The sequence below is a fragment of the Salvelinus alpinus genome, chromosome 35, assembly GCF_045679555.1.
Source record: "Salvelinus alpinus chromosome 35, SLU_Salpinus.1, whole genome shotgun sequence".
Classification (NCBI taxonomy): domain Eukaryota; kingdom Metazoa; phylum Chordata; class Actinopteri; order Salmoniformes; family Salmonidae; genus Salvelinus; species Salvelinus alpinus.
In genome coordinates, this window is record NC_092120.1 from 9,900,971 (window position 1) to 9,920,616 (window position 19,646).

Consider the following 19,646-nt stretch of genomic DNA (forward strand, 5'->3'; position numbering starts at 1 on the left):
GACAGGTCTGTGCGGCTGATTTTTTTTTTAAGTGGCGCCGGTGAGATTACCCCGCCCATTCTCGCTCCCCTCTCCTCCCACCAACTCCAGTGGATCTCCTCTCTGTGTAGAAAAACGCAGTGCCTGTGGGACCAAACTCTGGACGCCGTTTCCCGATAGCTAAACAACCGTGTGTAGAATTACATTTTTAACAAACACTACGGATTGCGGCACAGAACAAATGAAGTGTCTAACTAAAACTACTGATTGCAGCACCCAAATAAAAAAACTCAGTTAACAGGACAAACATAGGTACAAGGTAAGCATTAACGAATGGACATTTTTCAAGTATCGACTGAGTGACTCGATGGTACACTCCGCCAACACCCATCGCAATTATTAAAATTAACATAATTTTATCGGTAAATTATGCAACTGAAATTTGACTTAACCCAACCACTCCAAAAAGACACACACAATTTATAAAGCTTTCAAATTTTTCCAGTTGCTGGCTCGCCTCTAACCGCTAGGCTACCTACCACCCTGTATGACCAACAAACCCATATGGTTTTCTTAACTACCCAGAGGTGGTACAGGGACAAGTACTCTTGTGAATTTCAATGATGTTGTCTGTCCATCAGATCGTGCGGTGTGGTCCTGAATCCTCTACCTGATTCCAGGTTACAAAGGACTTGTCATTGACGGCCATTTCCGCTGGAGGGCAACTGCCAGATAGCAGTATAGGCATATGTCGTAAGTATGGACCCATCACCTGTAGGTGTTTGTTTTCTGTATATCAATGGCTCTGCATCTTATGGTCTGTTGCTGCTCCCTAGTGGCTAGTCCTGCCAGTACCACGGAGATCGTGTGTGTTTTCTGATCAAATTGCGATTTAAAAAAAAGTATTAGGTCTGAATCACATTTGTATGTAATTGAAAGACTGAAAACCAGCAGACACTCAAGCCTAGAGTAGTTGACTTTGCTAACAGCCTGTTTAGCTGCTTTGGGCAGACTGCACTAACAGCTGAGTAAGGTGAGTGAGTGTCATGAGGTGTGGCCTTACGGTCTTATGGGGGGGTGATAAGTGCCAGAATTAAACCTAGACAACCGTACCACCATGTGGCTGTCGCCTACCATTTAACGTCTGATTGACATGACATGATACCAACACCTTACTAACGTCTACGTGTTAATGAAAGTCATAAGGTGCATAGTTTATATTTATATTAATTAAATCTCAACCATAAATGTTAGAAATTTTTCCCGTGCAAGCCGACATTCGGATGTATCCACCTTGAGCTATAGTGTAGCCTACGGCTTGTGTATTTCATGTTATTGCTAATGAAAATATTATGGTAATCTATAGGTCTGTCTTTCCCTCAACACCTCATGGAATGGTATGTTATCTTATCTCGCTGTATACAGATCTAAATGTTGTTAGCCAATCACAGACTGTGTTGTTACCAGTTCCCAGTATCAGACAACCAATAAGAGTTGTCAGTGGCTTTCAGTCAAATAGAGGAGTTCATAGGCATTCCCAAAAGGTCCGTGCTATTCGTGTTCCATACCTCAATCAAGTATAAATGTAAAATAGTTGCTAGTTAAGGATTATAGTTTAGTGTTCAATTTAGGGGCGTAACAAGGAATCTGGATAGCTGGATATCTGGATAGAATCTGGATAGCAGTGACCGTTCATAGAGTGAGAGACGGGCACGATATTTGAGAGCACGGCCGCGACACAGACATACATTTTTTTACAAGCGGCAGATGCGATTTTTCGAGAGTGTCTGCCCCAGATAGTTTCCGTGGAGACGATGAAAATAATTACCAAAATGTCCTTGATCTGATCTGAGGAGTAAATACGCAATATTTAAGTTGTGATATTGTTAGGAAATATTTAGTCCTACTGTGTTGATAATTACTTTTTGTTAATAACGAGTTGTACGAAAGACTATTGAGAGTAAATATTAGTTCATCATAGGAGAGCTGTAGTTCCGGTGATGTGGAGCAGAGATCTCTAGGCGATCTCTAACTAAGGAGAAGGAAGTAACTAGAGAAAGTACACAAGCCTTCTTCGCTCCCCTCGGACCGCTCAAAGATAGCGTACATTATTACGCTGATGTCCGGGAGGACACTCGCCTGGGCCACGGCGGTGTGGGAGCGACAATCCGCCGTCTGCCTCAGTTTGGAGGTATTCGTGGCGGAGGTGAGAAAAGTTTGAGGCTCCGGTGTCTGGGAGAGAGGCTGCCCGGAAGTTGCTTCAGCAGAACCTCCTCAGTGTGGCAGACTATGCAGTGGATTTCCGCACACTAGCAGCGGAGGGTGCCTGGAACCCGGAAGCGCTGTTCGACACGTTCCTGCACGGACTATCGGAGGAAGTAAAGGACGAGCTTGCAGCCCGGGAACTACCGACGGATCTCGACTCACTACGGGCTACGGGACGTAGGAGGGAGAAGAGGTCTGATTGTGGTCCCAATCGCTCACTCAAGGATCCCACCTTTCATCTGATGAACGCCGGAAGTCCCCGGCGTCTTCGTCCCCAAGAGGATCTGAGGTTACCCGAGTTCCTCCAAGAGCCTCCGAAGACTGCCGATTTGCCCCTTCCCGAGCCGATGCAGCTCGGCAGGGCTAGGCTGTCTCCAGCCGAACGTGTACGCAGACTTAACACCCAGAGCTGTCTGTATTGCGGTACTGACGGTAATTATGTGTCTACCTTTCCCTTCAAGAGACCTAGCTCATTGGTAGGAATGAGTACTCTGGTGGGTCTTAAGGATAATGTTGCTTCTCCCCCTACTCGCCCCCCTCTCCATGCCACCCTGCTGTGGGGCGACCAGTCCAAGTCTCTCCAGATACTCATCGACTCAGGGGCCGATATGAGTCTTATGGACGTTACCCTGGCGTCCGAGCTGGGCATCCCCACTCAACCCCTCTCCATTCCCATGGATGTTAGAGTGCTGGACAGGCGCTCTATAGGCCAGGTCCCCCATCATACCACCCCCATCAACCTACGAGTGTCGGGGAACCACAGCGAGACGATCCAATTCCTGCTAATTGAGTCTCCGCAGGTTCCTGTGGTATTGGATTATCTTGGCTCCAGCAATACAATCCCTCGATCTACTCGTCTACTGATGCCATTGTGGGCTGGAGCCCGTTCTGCCACACCCATTGCCTAAAATCAGCTCTGCCTGCCCTGGGACATCGTCTTGTGGGCTTGGAAATTGCCCCGAACTACTCCGCCATTCCCGCAGAGTACCAGGACCTCCGGGATGGGTTCAGTAAGGCCCGGGCCACTTCGGTCCACATCACTGATCGGTACCCAAGGAGGTTAAGCCGGATGCGCTGGCACGCCGCTATAGCCCCGCGACTGCATCCCCGGAAGCCGAGACCTTTCCCCCCTGCTCCAAAATCAATAGCCTCTGTGCTGTTCGTCCTCTGTTGCTCCGTACCCTCTGTATACTTCCTCCTTTTCATGAGTCTAGATCTAAACCCATGTCTCAGAGCCCTTTGTCTCCTGTCTCCTGTTTTGACCCTTGCCTGTCATGACTCTGAGCCTGCCTGCCGTCCTGTGCCTTTGCCCCTACTCTGGATTACCGACCTCTGCCTGACCTGGGCCTGCCTGCCATCCTGTACCTTGGCGCCACTACTCTGGATTATCGACCCCTGCCTGCCTTGACCTGTCGTTTGCCTGCCCCTGTTGTTGCAATAAACATTGTTACTTCAACACTGTCTGCACTTGGGTCTTACCTGATATACTGTATATATTATGTGGGTATTTTGTTAGCAATGAGCCTTGTGGATGTAGCTATATACATTCAAGTTCATGCAGTTGTGTGAGGATGATGGTGCTGCTTGGTAGGGTTGTGTAGTTGCACTCCTCTGATCATTCATTAGTGAAGTCACAGCCATGTTAGGTTGTATTACTCTGTGCAGCAGAACCTATTGTAGCCATATTATTTAGAGCTTATGTAAATGGAGGTTGTATTAAGTTTATACCTGCCATTTACTATTGTATTTAAATTCCCCCTTTTCAGAACCACACACACTCTTGGTTAACACAATTGTCAAGCCATACGCTGTACTGTTCCTGCTCTATGTGAATCAGCGTCATTAAACTACCTCAACTGGAATTCTGTGTAATGTTGTGAATTGTTAGATACTACTGAACTGTTAGGGCTAGGAACACAAGCATTTCTCTACACCCGCAATAACATCTGCTAAATATGTGTATGTGACCAATAAAATTTGATTTGATTTGAATCCTACTTGTCTGTCATCTGCGCCCTTACAAGCACCTGGGAGAGAACACATAGTGATCAACTACACAAGTTGATAACGTATTGTCGAAAGCACGTATGCAATATTATTTACGGTGTCGATAGGGGAGTAGGCTAATGTACAATAATAAAGTAAGTTGATGTGCTAGTATTATTTATTTCATGGATTAATTAAATTGTAAATGAAAATATACACATGGTGCTATATATACAGTTGAAGTCGGAAGTTTACATACACCTTAGCCAAATACATTTAAACTCAGTTTTTCACAATTCCTGACATTTAATCCTCGTAAAAATGCCCTGTCTTAGGTCAGTTAGGATCACCACTTTATTTTAAGAATGTGAAATGTCAGAATAATAGTAGAGAGAATGATTTATTTCAGCTTTTATTTTTTTCATCATATTCCCAGTGGGTCAGAAGTTTACATACACTCAATTAGTATTTGGTAGCATTGCCTTTAAATTGTTTAACTTGGGTCAAATGTTTCGGGTAGCCTTCCACAAGCTTCCCACAATGTTGGGTGAATTTTGGCCCATTTGTCCTGACAGAGCTGGTGTAACGGAGTCAGGTTTGTAGGCCTCCTTGCGCACTCACGCTTTTTCAGTCCTCCCCACAAATTGTCTATGGGATTGAGGTCAGGGCTTTGTGATGGCTACTCCAATACCTTGACTTTGTTGTCCTTAAGCCATTTTGGTACAACTTTGGAAGTATGCTTGGGGTCATTGTCCATTTGGAAGACCCATTTGCGACCAAGCTTTAACTTCCTGACTGATGTCTTGAGATGTTGCTTCAATATATCCAGATAATTGTAAGTCGCTCTGGATAAGAGCGTCTGCTAAATGACTTAAATGTAAATGTAAATAATTTTCCTCCCTCATGATGCCATCTATTTTGTGAAGTGCATCAGTCCCTCCTGCAGCAAAGCACCCACACAACATGATGCTCCACCCCCGTGCTTCACAGTTGGGATGGTGTTCTTCGGCGTGCAAGCCTCCCCCTTTTTCCTCCAAACATAATGATGGCCATTATGGCCAAACAGTTCTATTTTTGTTTCATCAGACCAGAGGACATTTCTCCAAAAAGTATGATCTTTGTCCCCATGTGCAGTTGCAAACTGTAGTCTGGCTTTTTTATGGTGGTTTTGGAGCAGTGGCTTCTTCCTTGCTGAGCGGCCTTTCACGTTATGTCGATATAGGACTCGTTTTACTGTGGATATAGATACTTTTATACCTGTTTCCTCCAGCATCTTCACAAGGTCCTTTGCTGTTGTTCTGTGATTCATTTGCACTTTTCACACCAAAGTACATTAATCTCTAGGAGACAGAACGCGCCTCCTTCCTGAGCGGTTTGACGGCTGCGTGGTCCCATGGTGTTTATACTTGCGTACTATTGTTTGTACAGATGCGCGTGGTACCTTCAGGCATTTGGAAATTGCTCCCAAGGATCAACCAGACTTGTGGAGGTCTGCAATAGATTTTCTGAGGTCTTGGCTGATTTCTTTTGATTTTCCCATGATGTCAAGTAAAGAGGCACTGAGTTTGAAGGTAGGTCATCCACAGGTACACCTCCAATTGACTTAAATGATGTCAATTCGCCTATCAGAAGCTTCTAAAGCCATGGAATTTTCCACGCTGTTTAAAGGCACAGTCAACTTAGTGTATGTAAACTTCTGACCCACTGGAATTGTGATACAGTGAATTATAAGTGTATGGAAACAATTGTTGGAAAAATGACTTGTCATGCACAAAGTAGATGTCCTAACCGACTTGCCAAAACTATACTTTGTTAACAAGAAATTTGTGGAGCGGTTGAAAAACGAGTTTTAATGACTCCAACCTAAGTGTATGTAAACTTCCGACTTCAACTATGTATGTAAATATGTGATGTCACGATAAAATATGTTAGTGTTAATATTTGTACAAAAATAGCATTTAACAGTTCGCTACTTGATGCTAACGAAATTTAGCTTGGCTAAACGCTAACATTAGTTAGCTCTAGGCTAGTTGGTTTCAGTCATTGTTACATGTTAGTGGTTAATAATGTAATGGTTGTAGCATTGTTTCACATAGGCCTCCAGTAATGTATAGTTATTTTCTCTCAAATGACACTGATAGTATAGTGAGTTATATATAATGTGTAGATGTATGGTGACTCCAGGTTTGGATGAGCAGACCAACCAGACCCTCAAGACTGGCAAATCCCTTGAAGGGTACCAGGAATGGTGGGAGGACCACCTGAAGGTAATTATCTTTGCACACAACAGCAGCGTCCAGGCCTCCATAGTACTCACCCTATCACCTGATGTAAGGACGGGAGCCGCAGCTGTTTACTAATGTAAACAATGTAGTTGTATAACCAATTATTCCATATAATGTAGTATAAAATCTGTATGATCGACTTAGTGTTTGTCTTTTGTTATTTTTGTATAACGTGCTTTGAGATCACAGAAACTCCACCTGATGTGGTGGAAGTTGTCGAACCAGATCAGAACTCCTTCAGGCACGGGCTGAGAAGGATGTGGAGGAAAGAAAAAGCAAGAAAACTATCATACTGGGCACATAATATGCAATACAAACACTCAGAACAAAGAGAGCAGCAGTGCCTGGACTTTGCAGTCTCTATCTTTGAGTCCCCCTTCGAAGACTGACTGCCTGTTGAGAACAAGTGACAGGCAGAACCTCCCATCCACACAGCACGCACCTCCTCTATTCCACACGCCATAATTGTCTATGATTGCCATGTGAGTGTACAAAGAATCTGTGAAAGTCAATTGACACACATGTACCAAAAAAATCCCTTAAATATTGCCAGATTGGTTTTCACAGCTGTTTCACAAGGTGTTCATTATTGTAAATTGTAAGGTATCCGTTGATGGTATTTGTTAGTTCAACATTATGCATTGGTGTATCCTAGGACCTACGATAGATATATATTCAACCACAAGGGTGTACTAAAAACATATTTAAATCATAATTGAGGACTACTGAAATAATATTATTTCAGTGTAGATAAGGGAAGGCCAGTTTTAAATGAAAACATGTCAGCCAGACAAGCCAGTGTACGAATCAAATGTATATGCATATGAATGTAGTGGAAATTACCTGACTTTGTGATCTGTAAGGCAAGTAACAATGTGTGTGGGGGTGGCATCGAAATTATATAAAAAATGTTTTTATATCATGCCTGTTTATTCATAAAAAGCGGAAGATGGTAAATAACATTAATCGCAATGGTTAGCCTATGCAAATTAATAGGACTACATTTAGCCTAATTGGGAACAAATATAACATGGGGAAAAGTCAGGATCCTAGTCAAGCTTTTGTTTGTCAAATCCAGATTAAATATAGGTCTTAATGTGTATCAAATCTGTAGGCAATTTTGGGCTAAATCAATGACAAACAGCTGAAATGTTCAGGCTTCGTGATCTGTGATCAAAACAGCCTGGGGTGTTTTCGGTTCCGTTTAGGCTAAGGTTATGCGTAAGAATGCAATTGCACTGAAATGAATAGCCTGATTCAATGTGATTCTCAGAAAAGTGTTTATCTGTTAAGCTGAGGCTGAGCAAGACCTACGATAGGCTAGTAGACTATGCAGAAATAATCGTGGAGTTAATCATTGTTACAGCCTAGATCACATTATATAATCTGGACCGTTGTTTTTTCTAAGGCTAAACAAACAAGGGGTAGCATATGCTTTTTTTTTCATCTCTATAACAAGGGTTTGGCCTATATCCTCACATACCCCCTCAATTCAAGCCCTGCTTTTAACCATAAAACATCTCCACAGAAATGTATAGCCTAAGGATTGCATGGTGACAGTGATTGTGTCTGTTAAATTGTTCAACTTGTGGTAAACTGGGAACTCTGGGGGGGAAAAACAAGGTTGAATCATGACCTCAGTGATTTTTAGGTTGGAATTCCAAGTTGGATGACCATTCAAACATTTTGTCCCAGTTTGAGCTCGTTTTTTTCAGAGTTCCCAGTTGTCTTGAATATACAGTCGTGGCCGATAGTTTTGAGAATGACACAAATGTTAATTTTCACAAAGTCTGCTGCCTCAGTGTCTTTAGATATTTTTGTCAGATGTTACTTTGGAATACTGACGTATAATTACAAGCATTTCATAAGTGTCAAAGGCTTTTATTGACAATTACATGAAGTTGATGCAAAGAGTCAATATTTGCCGTGTTGAGCCTTCTTTTTCAAGACCTCTGCAATCTGCCCTGGCATGCTGTCAATTAACTTCTGGGCCACATCCTGGCTGATGGCAGCCCATTCTTGCATAACCAATGCTTGGATTTTGTCAGAATTTGTCGGTTTTTGTTTGTCCACCCGCCTCTTGAGGATTGACCACAAGTTCTCAATGGGGTTAAGGTCTGGGGAGTTTCCTAGCCATGGACCCAAAATATCAATGTTTTGTTCCCCGAGCCACTTAGTTATCACTTTTGCCTTATGGCAAGGTGCTCCATCATACGGGAAAAGGTATTGTTCGTCACCAAACTGTTCCTGGATGGTTGGGAGAAGTTGCTCTCGGAGGATGTGTTGGTACCATTCTTTATTCATGGCTGTGTTCTTAGGCAAAATTGTGAGTGAGCCCACTCCCTTGGCTGAGAAGCAACCCCACACATGAATGGTCTCAGGATGCTTTACTGTTGGCATGACAACAGGACTGATGGTAGCGCTCACCTTGTCTTCTCTGGACAAGCTTTTTTCCGGATGCCCCAAACAATCTGAAAGGGGATTCATCAGAGAAAATGACTTTACCCCAGGCCTCAGCAGTCCAATACCTGTACCTTTTGCAGAATATCAGTCTGTCCCTGATGTTTTTCCTGGAGAGAAGTGGTTTCTTTGCTGCCCTTCTTGACACCAGGCCATCCTCCAAAAGTCTTGGCCTCACTGTGCATGCAGATGCACTCACACCTGCCTGCTGCCATTCCTGAGCAAGCTCTGTACTGGTGGTGCCCTGATCCCGCAGCTGAATCAACTTTAGGAGACGGTCCTGGCGCTTGCTAGACTTTCTTGGGCGCCCCGAAGCCTTCTTCACAACTATTGAACCGCTCTCCTAGAAGTTCTTGATGATCCGATAAATGGTTGATTTAGGTGCAATCTTACTGGCAGCAATAGCCTTGCCTGTGAAGCCCTTTTTGTGCAAAGCAATGATGACGGCACGTGTTTCCTTGCAGGTAACCATGGTTGACAGAGGAAGAACAATGATTCCAAGCACCACCCTCCTTTTGAAGCTTCCAGTCTGTTATTCGAACTCAATCAGCATGACAGTGTTTTGTGGCAGGGCTGAAATGGAGTGGAAATGTTTTTGGGGGATTCAGTTCATTTGCATGGCAAAGAGGGACTTTGCAATTAATTGCAATTCATCTGATCACTCTTCATAACATTCTGGAGTATATGCAAACTGCCATCATACAAACTGAGGCAGCAGACTTTGTGAAACTTAATATTTGTGTCATTCTCAAAACTTTTGGCCACGACTGTACTGATGTCGGAAGTCAGAGATTGACAACTTTTGAGTTGTTTTGAATGTGCCACTTGAGACCTAGGCTACCTCTTATTTCTGAATAGGGCTACCTCCAACAAAGAAGCCCTTGTGTCCATATTGATTTGAGAAATATGCATATCTACAGTGCACAGTAATGGTGGCTGGCTGCAAATCAACTAGCCTAATAATATTTTTATTGAAGTGATATGCCTATTTTAGCTAAATAGACAAATGAAATTGATTAGATTACTCTGGCAATTAATTTTTTTGTTGTTGCAATTATTATTAATTTTTTTTGCATGGTGAGATATTTAATAATAAACTAAACACACTTAAACTAACACATGATGCGTAAGTGTCACGTGTACACAACGTGAAAGCATGATGTACAGGTAGATGTCATGTAGACGTTTTTAAGGCATTCATGGTGAGCTCTTTCATAGTAAACTTACAGGCAAACTGACACTTGACGTGTCAGTGCCACGTTACGCGACGTGAACACTACGTCTACATGACATGTATGTGTCACGTGACATGAACATGACTGGAACGCGTCAGCAGTTTGACGCCTTAGAAAAAAACTTGTCTCCATTGACAGTGCATGTTAATTCATGCCGGTATTTAATGGCGCTAGGAAGTGGTTAGGTGACTTGGTGAGAGGTATCAGTAGCTTCACGAGGCTTAATTCTGGCACATAGGTCTAATTCCTGCCCAACTAAATGCGCAGGCGTTTCATTGCATCAACCATTGGTTGTGTCACGTCATCGACTGTAAAGGGCAGCGCCTAGAAGAGGATCAGGGTTAGAACACTGGTCTTGTTTTTTTTATTATTATTTTACTCCTTCTTCTCCCCAATTGGTAGTAGTTACTGTCTTGTCTCATCGCTGCAACTCCCGTACGGAATCGGGAGAGGTAAAGGTCGAGAGCCTCCGAAACACAACCCAACCAAGCCGGCCCGCCACAGGAGTCACTAGGGCGCGATGAGACAAGGATATCCCTGCTGGCCAAACCCTCCCTAACCTGGACGACACTGGGCCAATTGTGCGTCTCCCCATGAGCATCCCGGTTGCGGCCGACTGCGGCAGAGCCTGGGCTTGAACCCAGAATCTCTGGTGGCACAGCTAGCACTGCGATGCAGTGCCTTAGACCACTGCGCCACCCGGGAGATGAACACTGGTCTTATTAATCAGGGTTCGCAAGTTCAATTATCACTGGGGCCTTCCTTGAGGGGGTTACATGTTTTGGCCCAGCTGATGTGTGACCCAGGCAATACTCTTCATGGTCAGAGTCTCTGATGTCACCAAACCAATTTATTTGAATCTTTATCGCTTTTTACCGGTATTACACCAACCAACATGTATGTGTACAAAATGTCTATGTAGTGGACATGAGTCAGGCTCATGGTCTCGTTATGAGGTAGCCCTGGCTGCGACTTCAAAATCAGTGTCACCCTCAACCCAAAGGGAATCTCCTCTTGGTCTAATGGTCAAGATGTTAGTTTCTCCCATGGGAGACCAGGGTTTAGATCCGGCCCGTTACAATGGCACCCAACGTGGGGCAGTCTCTCGTGGGGGAGGAGGTACAAGGGGGGTGAATGTAGCGGGTATGAATCGGGCGTTATAGGCTCAGGATGAGGATGCCCTGCCATAGGGGGTATATATTTAGGACGGATAGCCAAAGTAATAGTATTTGAATTTCAAAAATAACTGCAGGAGGTGCACAGACAGACAGTTGTGGTAATTGTGTGGCTGCTTTAACTGACAAGTCGAGCTCTGAACATTCATTCTGAACACCAAACCCCAATTAATCTAACCATTAGATGGCGCCATACCGTAACAAGCCCATTTCCTCTACCTCAGCAGTCACTTGTTACTTGGTCTGACTAATTTTATGCAGCAGACACAAGTGGTTTCAGAACATTATACATCCATAGAGACCACCACTCTCCAGTAGTCTACTCTCAAAAACCACAGAAAGGACTGGGCCATAGACAGCTACTGGAAAGTTTTGATTGAATTGGCAGGAATTTGAACAGAAGCCATCCCACTAGGCACAAACTGGTTGAATTAACGTTGTTTCCACTCCATTTCAACCCCAGAAATGTATGTGATGACGTTGAATCAATGTGAAACTGATGTAAATCAAAACTAGACGCTGAACTGACGTCTGCCCAGTGGGATGGCCATACTAAAGGCACGGACACACCAGTAGCACTCACGTCTGTAGCCATGAAGTGTTTTGAAAGGCTGGTCATGGCTCACATCAACACCATTATCCCAGAAACCCTAGACCCACTCCAATTTGCATACCGCCCCAACAGATCCACAAATGATGCAATCTCTATTGCACTCAACACTGCCCTTCCCCACCTGGACAAAAGGAACACCTATGTGAGAGTGCTATTCATTGACTACAGCTCAGCGTTCAACACCATAGTGCCCTCAAAGCTCATCACTAAGCTAAGGACCCTGGGACTAAACACCTCCCTCTGCAACTGGATCCTGGACTTCCTGACGGGCCGCCTCAAGGTGGTAAGGGTAGGTAAAAACATATCCGCCACGCTGATCCTCAACACAGGGGCCCCTCAGGGGTGCGTGCTCAGTCCCCTCCTGTACTCCCTGTTCACTCATGACTGCATGGCCAGGCACGACTCCAACACCATCACGTTTGCCAATGACACAACGGTGTTAGACCTGATCACCAACAACGATTAGACAGCCTAAAGGGAGGAGGTCAGAGACCTGGCCGTGTGGTGCCAGGACAACAACCTCTCCCTCAATGTGATCAAGACAAAGGAGATGATTGTGGACTACAGGAAAAGGAGAACCGAGCACGCCCCCATTCTCATTGACGAGGCTGCAGTGGAGCAAGTTAAGAACGTCAAGTTCCTTGGTGTCCACATCACCACCATCTATCATGGTCCAAACACTCTAAGACAGTCATGAAGAGGGCACAACAAAGCCTATTCCTCCTCAGGAGACTGAAAAGATTTGGCATGGGTCCTCAGATCCTCAAAAGGTTCTAGAGCTGCACCATCGAAGCATCCTGACGGGTAGCATCACTGCCTGGTATGGCAAATACTCGAACTCTGACTGCAAGGCACTACAGAGGGTAGTGCGTACGGCCCAGTACATCACTGGGGCCAAGCTTCCCGCCATCCAGGACCTCTATACCAGGCGGTGTCAGAGGAAGGCCCTAAAAATTGTCAAAGATCCAGCCACCCTAATCTCCTTGCTACCGCACGGTACCGGAGTGCAAAGTCTAGGTTCAAAATACTTCTTAACAGCTTCTATCCCAAGCCATAAGAGTCCTGAACAGCTAATCAAAGGGCTACCCAGACCCTGTTTTACGCTGCTGCTACTCTGTTTATTATCTATGCATGGTCACTTTAACTCTACCTACATGTACATATTACCTCAATTACCTCGAGTAAATGGTGCCCCCGCGCATTGACTGTACTGGTACCCCCTGTATATAGCCTCACTATTGTTATTTTACTGCTGCTGTTTAATTATTTGTTACTCTTGATTAAGGGCTTGTAAGTAAGCATTTCACAGTAAGGTCTACCTACACCTGTTGTATTCGGCGCATGTGACAAATAAAATGTTATTCAATATTTGATTTAACTGTGGTTTTTTGGACCTAGTATTTGCAGAATAACTGCAGTGTACTGCAGGTGAACTACAGTTAAACTGCACTCTAACTGCAGTTACACTGCAAAATTACTACAGTTAAAAAAACGGTGTTATTTTGGACGCAGTATTTGCAGCATACTGCAGTTATACTGCTCTCTGACTGCAATCTTTTTTGTAAGGGGATTCAGGAGAAAATGTTCTAGGCAAGGCAGACTGTCATTCAGTGCGATGTGTTTTCTCCTTAAACAAATCTAGATAGGTGTCTGACTGCTAACATTTTCGCCCGTTTCTAAAATGTACAATGGGTTTGCTCTTGGTTTGCACATTACAGCCTGCACTCTGTTCCAAAGGTGCCAAGTAGCCAACTCTCTGTCAAGTACACTCTGCCGGCAAACGCTACAGGTGTGTCCATGCCTTTGAAGGTTGTTACTTGTTACCTCAGTGCTGTGAAATGATTATGCATATGTTTAACCTCTGATGGTGTAGTTTAAAATAGTCTTTCACTGTTCCAGATAGCAACCAGGCGACCATGCCTTGCAAAGAGAACCACAGGAGCTTTATGAATGCATTAAAAGATTTAAACCAGCAACAACCCCCTCCTTATCCAGACTGGTCTTATAGACTAGACATAACATAGTAAATGTACATCCGGGACACTCAAATTAGTAGGATATACGTTTGGTTTGGTATGGTTAAAAAGTTAAAAGGAGGGTGGTTGTTCGGGGTGGGCGTATAACAAGAATGTCTAGCAACCTAAAGGTTATTTGTTCGAATCTCATTACGGACAATTTGAGCTAATTTGCAGCTACTTTCTAGCTACTTTGCAACTCCTTAGCATGTTAGCTATCCCATAACCGTTTTAGCTAACCCTTCCCCTAACCCAAACCTTTTTAGCTAACCCTAACCCTAACCTTTAAACCTAACTCCTAACCCTAACCCCTAGAGCTAGAAAACGCCACCTAGCTAACATTAGCCATAACAAATTGGAATTCCTAACATGTTTTGCAAATTCGTAACATATTGTACATTTTGCAAATATGTAACATATTGTACAAATTGCAATTCGTAGAGTATCATATGAATTGTAATTCGTAACATATCATAAGAAATGGATGATGGACATCCAGAAATGAATACATAACATACGAAACGTAACATATCATACAAAACGGAGTGTCTCAGATAAACTTACAGAGTAATACTGTAATGACCTGGCTAGATCATAAATGAACAAATGTTCAGTCAGAGGCTTGAGTTTACGAATTCCGGGTTTATTAACCCAACTCAACACAGGTTACTGTTTGGCCGTAGCCCACAACAAATAAATCAAGGATCACAGTATAAAACAACAGTGACCATCTCTTGTTAAGACAAAACGTAAGAGAGAGAACAATGGCTAAGCATGGTCTTAAACTTGTGGTGCTCCACCCCCCTGCCAAACCCCCCCTCCGCTCCAACAACCACAAGGATGCCCAGCACCGAAACATTCCAGGCTGGCAGATTACAGGTTGACTGGCATGTCGGAATACTGGGTACTGGTAAGTACAACACAACAAACGAACAGCATAACTCATAACACACAGCTGTCTGTGCTGGTCGCTACAATACGAAATGCTCTGAGACCATGTTGCAACATCCTGTCACATCCCACCAGATCTTCCTGTCAGATTTGGGATTTGAACCCGACTCTCTACCCTATTGGCTACCTACCTTTTGAGTGTTGTTGACAGTCAGCAAGCATAGCCTACCATCAGAGACACATTTGGCTACCTACCCAAATGAAAGGTGTTTGTTGGAAGTAACAAACTTGTTCATGCTTGCGTTCAATCAACATTTTATTATTAGAGATTGAGAGAACATTTTCTGTTAACAAGTGTATGTTGAGTATAATGATTGGTTGACTCATTTTGGGGGACAAGATCTAGATGGATCTAACCCCTGAACCACGCCTATACATGCGATAGAGCTACTCTTCTTCGTTACTTTACCATGAGGTGTTCACGCGGTCTTTCTGTGTGCTGATTGGCAAGGAGGGGCACAAACAATATATTTTTACCAATGAGAGCGCTGTACATGCAGCAGTTCAGACTGTGCATTCACCGACAGCATGCACAGTCCGGTAACGGGATAGTGAGTATGCAGCAGGCGAGAATGGGTTGGGATGTCTATTCGGCATCCATATAAAACCAAAGCGGAGACTTGCTGTTTACAGTCAGCTCCCAATGGTACGGTTGATGACAATAAGTAGCTAACATTGTGACAGTATAGTTATTTGGATTCCAATCAAACTGTTGGACATTTGTTCATCCGTGGAATTCAATAGGCTTAACTAGCTAATAATAGTGGTCGGCTATTTTCCACTTATATTTTCTTACCCACTGGCACACTAAACGAATATTAAAATGGTAATCATTACAAAGAAATTGAAGATATTTGAGATCGTTTTCCATGATCCTACTAAGGCTTTCTACTCCAGTGGTGACAAGGTAGCCGGGAATATTGTGGTTGAGGTGTCCGAGGTGACCAAGGTATCCTCCATAAGAGTGTTTGGAATTGGATGCGCAAAAGTAGAGTACGCGAAAGGAAAGCACAGATGCCGTGAAGACATTGAATATCTGAAATACGAAGATACCGTTTATCTGGACCAACAGACTAGAGGTAATATTATAAACTAAAATATAAACACAAGTAAATGTCTTTGTATCGAATGTGAATATAGACATTCACTGCAGTCGGCAGGCTACACCATGTGTCATTCATGATTTATGCACTGCCACTAGTTGGCTACTGAATTCTGCGAGTACAGTACGCAAAGATGGAGCATGAGAAATTCTGCTTTATAGACACGCTATATGTTTTATTTGCACACGTCTATGTTTATGGGTGATCAAATGCACCAGTGGTGATTTTTATTGGCCCATAAGCACTAGAAGTGGACCAAGGGTGTCCTGTGGTCTACAGTGGATTGCACAAATAGACTAAAATATATGAACCTGTTCATAGTTTAATGAATGGACCATAATGTATTTCTCTCATCCTCAGATTCCAATGGCTTTGTAACTCTCAGACCAGGGAACAGATATGAGTACATGTTTGGCTTTGAGCTGCCACATGCTGGGTAAGCATCAAGAACTGTAAAAACCTTGTTGTTTGTTACCTATAAAGGCATAGCATTATGTAATAATGACAGCATCCCACAATAAAAATTCCTCCTGCTTTTGTCACAGGCAACTGGTGTCGTCTTACAAGGGGAAGTTTGGCTGTGTACAGTATTATGTCAGGGCCGTGATGGAGAGGCCTTCCCAGCCTGCCTTGCAGTGCGAGAAACACTTTGAGGTGGAGGAGCCCTTGGACGTCAACACCCCTGACCTCCTGGTACATAACAGCTCATCACATCATCATCATTATCTCCACAAGGAATATATGCCACTTGATAGTTATTACATTATACACCTTGTTCTCCTGAATGAGCCATGTAATGATGATGCATGGCGGCAGGTAGCCTAGTGGTTAGAGCGTTGGGCCAGTAACTGAAATGTTGCTAGATCGAATCCCCCGAACTGACAAAGTAAAAATCTGTCGTTCTGCCCCTGAACAAGGCAGTTAACCCACTGTTCTTAGGCCGTCATTGTAAATAAGAATTTGTTCTTAACTGACTTGCCTTGTTAAATAAAGGTTAAATATTAAAATTAATAATGTTAATGACAATTGTATAACTTTGCCATAACTAGCTATACATGAGAGATTTTGAGGTCTGGGTGGTTGGTGTTAGGCTTGATGGTTGACTTGGAATCAACATGCTTGGTGATTTATGTTTAACTCATGTTAATGTTTCTCATTGTTTCTCATCCAGGCTCCAGCTGCAGGTATGAAGGAGAAGAAGCTCACCTGCGTGTTCATCCCAGATGGACATGTGTCCATCAGTGCCAAGATTGACCGCAAGGGCTTCTGCGAGGGCGAGGACATCTGCATCAATGCCAAGTTTGAAAACACCTGCTCACGCATCGTGGTGCCCAAGGCAGCCATCATGGTCAAGCACACCTACCAGGCCAATGGCCGAACCAAGGTCATAGGGCAGAAGCTCTCAGTCGTGAGGGGCAACCATATCATCTCGGGCATGTGTGATATGTGGCAGGGCAAGACCATCCGAGTGCCCAGGCTCAAGCCTTCACTCCTGGGGTGCGACATCATTCATGTGGACTATGCCCTTAGGGTGAGTCACAAACTTGAGACAACTTGTTTCTTGATTTAATACCATAAACCTCACATTGAAAATGATTGAAAGGACTTGTGACCTAGGAATGACATATATCTATCTATCCATCAGATCTATGTCCACATTCCCGGCAGTGACAAGGTGGTCCTAGAGTTGCCCCTGGTCATCGGGAACATCCCCTTCAATGGCTTTGGCAGCCGCACCAACAGCATGAGCAGCCAGGCAGAGTCCCTGAACACCCCCTCCAGTAGCTTTGGGTCACTGCGCCTCCCGTCACAACCCCCCAGCTACAGCAACATCTCCCGCGACTGCCGTATCGACTCCCCCCTCACACCGCTGCTGGTGGACTACGACGCAGATGAGGATGAAGGACTGTTCATGCACGCCCCCGAGCTTTGGTACCCTCCTCCCCCTGCCTACTCCGAGGTAAGGAGATGGAGAATAGAAGATGGAGATTTAACAGATATAGTCAGTTACTAGCGAAAGGTGAAGCAGATAGCACTGAATTTGCACCGTTGCAAATGTAGTCTAATTATTTTCTTTCCAACTGTTTCTCTTTCTTTCCAACTTTCTCTCAGGTCGACGAGGATCTCAAACAGCAAGGGCCATGTTCTTCAGGTCTGCTGAACCACGAGTAAGAGTTGCAATTAATCCCCGTTGTAGTCTAAGCATTGGTGGTTAGCCTGAGTGAGATCAGGGAACGGACTGGTGACTGGTTAAGGAGCAGCACAGCTGTGAAGCAGAAAGAGTGGGGGACCCTAGCCCTGAAGATTCTTTCAAGAACCAGAACTGAGATGTGGACTTGAGAGTCAAGTTTAAGTGAAATTATTCAGGCTGAATGAATATGGATTGTAGATGTTGGTGTCCACGTTCACTATCACCATTGCAGTCTTCAGAAACTGATTGTTCTATGTCTGTCTGTAACCCTCTAGTCATTCCACGGTAGTTCTGTACTTCAGTGTGTTCGAGCATTTTGACAGTTGCCATATTCTCTCAGAGGAATGAAACAATGTTAGAATTCACATCCATACATTGAGTGTGCACAGCTATCATTTTAGGTCAGACAGATACGATGCTGTGACCATGCAAAAGTAGTGAAGGGATAGAAAGTGTTTTAATGTTATATTCTATTCCACTTTATATTAATATCAATGGCTCTGTAATTAGATAATGAAAAATGACATATTTTTGTATTCATAAAAGTCTTCCAGATTATACTAGGTCATTTTACATGAATGTTAACTCAGTGGTTTATGGTAGAAGAGAGTGACTTTTCATGGTAACGACCAAGCTTGCAGAATGGGAATGACTAAATGGGTGATCTACATTATGTTTTGAATTTGGGTATGTGAAAATGCGAGAAGTATTTTATATGAGGAGAACCTATGGGTTGGTTTTCTATGCAAAGAAAATATATATATTACATTCTAAATTGTTTCCTTCTCTCTTTGCCTTTATTATATTTGCTTCCTTTCAAGGAATGACAAATATTTGTCTCCATTCTAGATTTAACAAATTGGAATGTGTTCGGGTTCTATTCCAGCAAGGTTGTCAATGCATTTGAACAGTAAGTAACCCTTGTCCAAGCCAGAACGGCAGGAGCCTATCTCTTGTTTCTGTAGCATGAGGCAGCTTGATGTACAAGTACATATTGGAGAGGACGCTAGTCTGTTAACAGGGCCTTAAGCCAAATCCATCTCCTTAATGCTGAGTGCCAAGCAGGGAGGCATCAGGTCCCATTTTTCTCATCTTTGGTAAGACTCAAACCCCCAACCTTCAATGTCAGAGTGGACACTAACCACAATGTCACTGCATTTTACCAATGGCCCTTCATAAATTACCTCTCAGCAGAGGGGCTGCATATTGACACTGTCATTGAAACAATAGGAAGCGTAGAGCAACACTTTAGTAATTAAGTCACTTATTCATCCTTACTAAACAGGAACTCATGGAAAATGATATAATTATGGAGCTGACAGCAGACAACAGGGAATCAGATGATACTAACATACCTGCTGTGAATGACATGTTAGGTTAGGTGAACC

At 43.7% G+C, this 19,646-nt stretch overlaps 1 protein-coding gene and 1 long non-coding RNA gene across 2 annotated transcripts; both read left to right on the forward strand.

Annotated features, from left to right (window-relative positions):
• The first annotated feature begins 18 nt into the window (after positions 1–18).
• On the forward strand, positions 19–7,434 carry LOC139564593 (uncharacterized). The gene is made up of 3 exons (XR_011672786.1): positions 19–298; positions 621–732; positions 6,415–7,434. It is a non-coding gene; the product is annotated as an uncharacterized lncRNA (long non-coding RNA).
• Positions 7,435–15,593: 8,159 nt separating this feature from the next.
• LOC139564531 (thioredoxin-interacting protein-like) lies at positions 15,594–19,033 on the forward strand. Its single transcript, XM_071384120.1, has 6 exons — positions 15,594–16,043; positions 16,428–16,503; positions 16,613–16,760; positions 17,239–17,598; positions 17,713–18,027; positions 18,180–19,033. Exons 1-6 carry the CDS (start codon positions 15,788–15,790, stop codon positions 18,237–18,239), a joined length of 1,215 nt encoding a protein of 404 aa, XP_071240221.1. The 5' UTR covers positions 15,594–15,787; the 3' UTR covers positions 18,240–19,033.
• Positions 19,034–19,646: the final 613 nt, after the last annotated feature.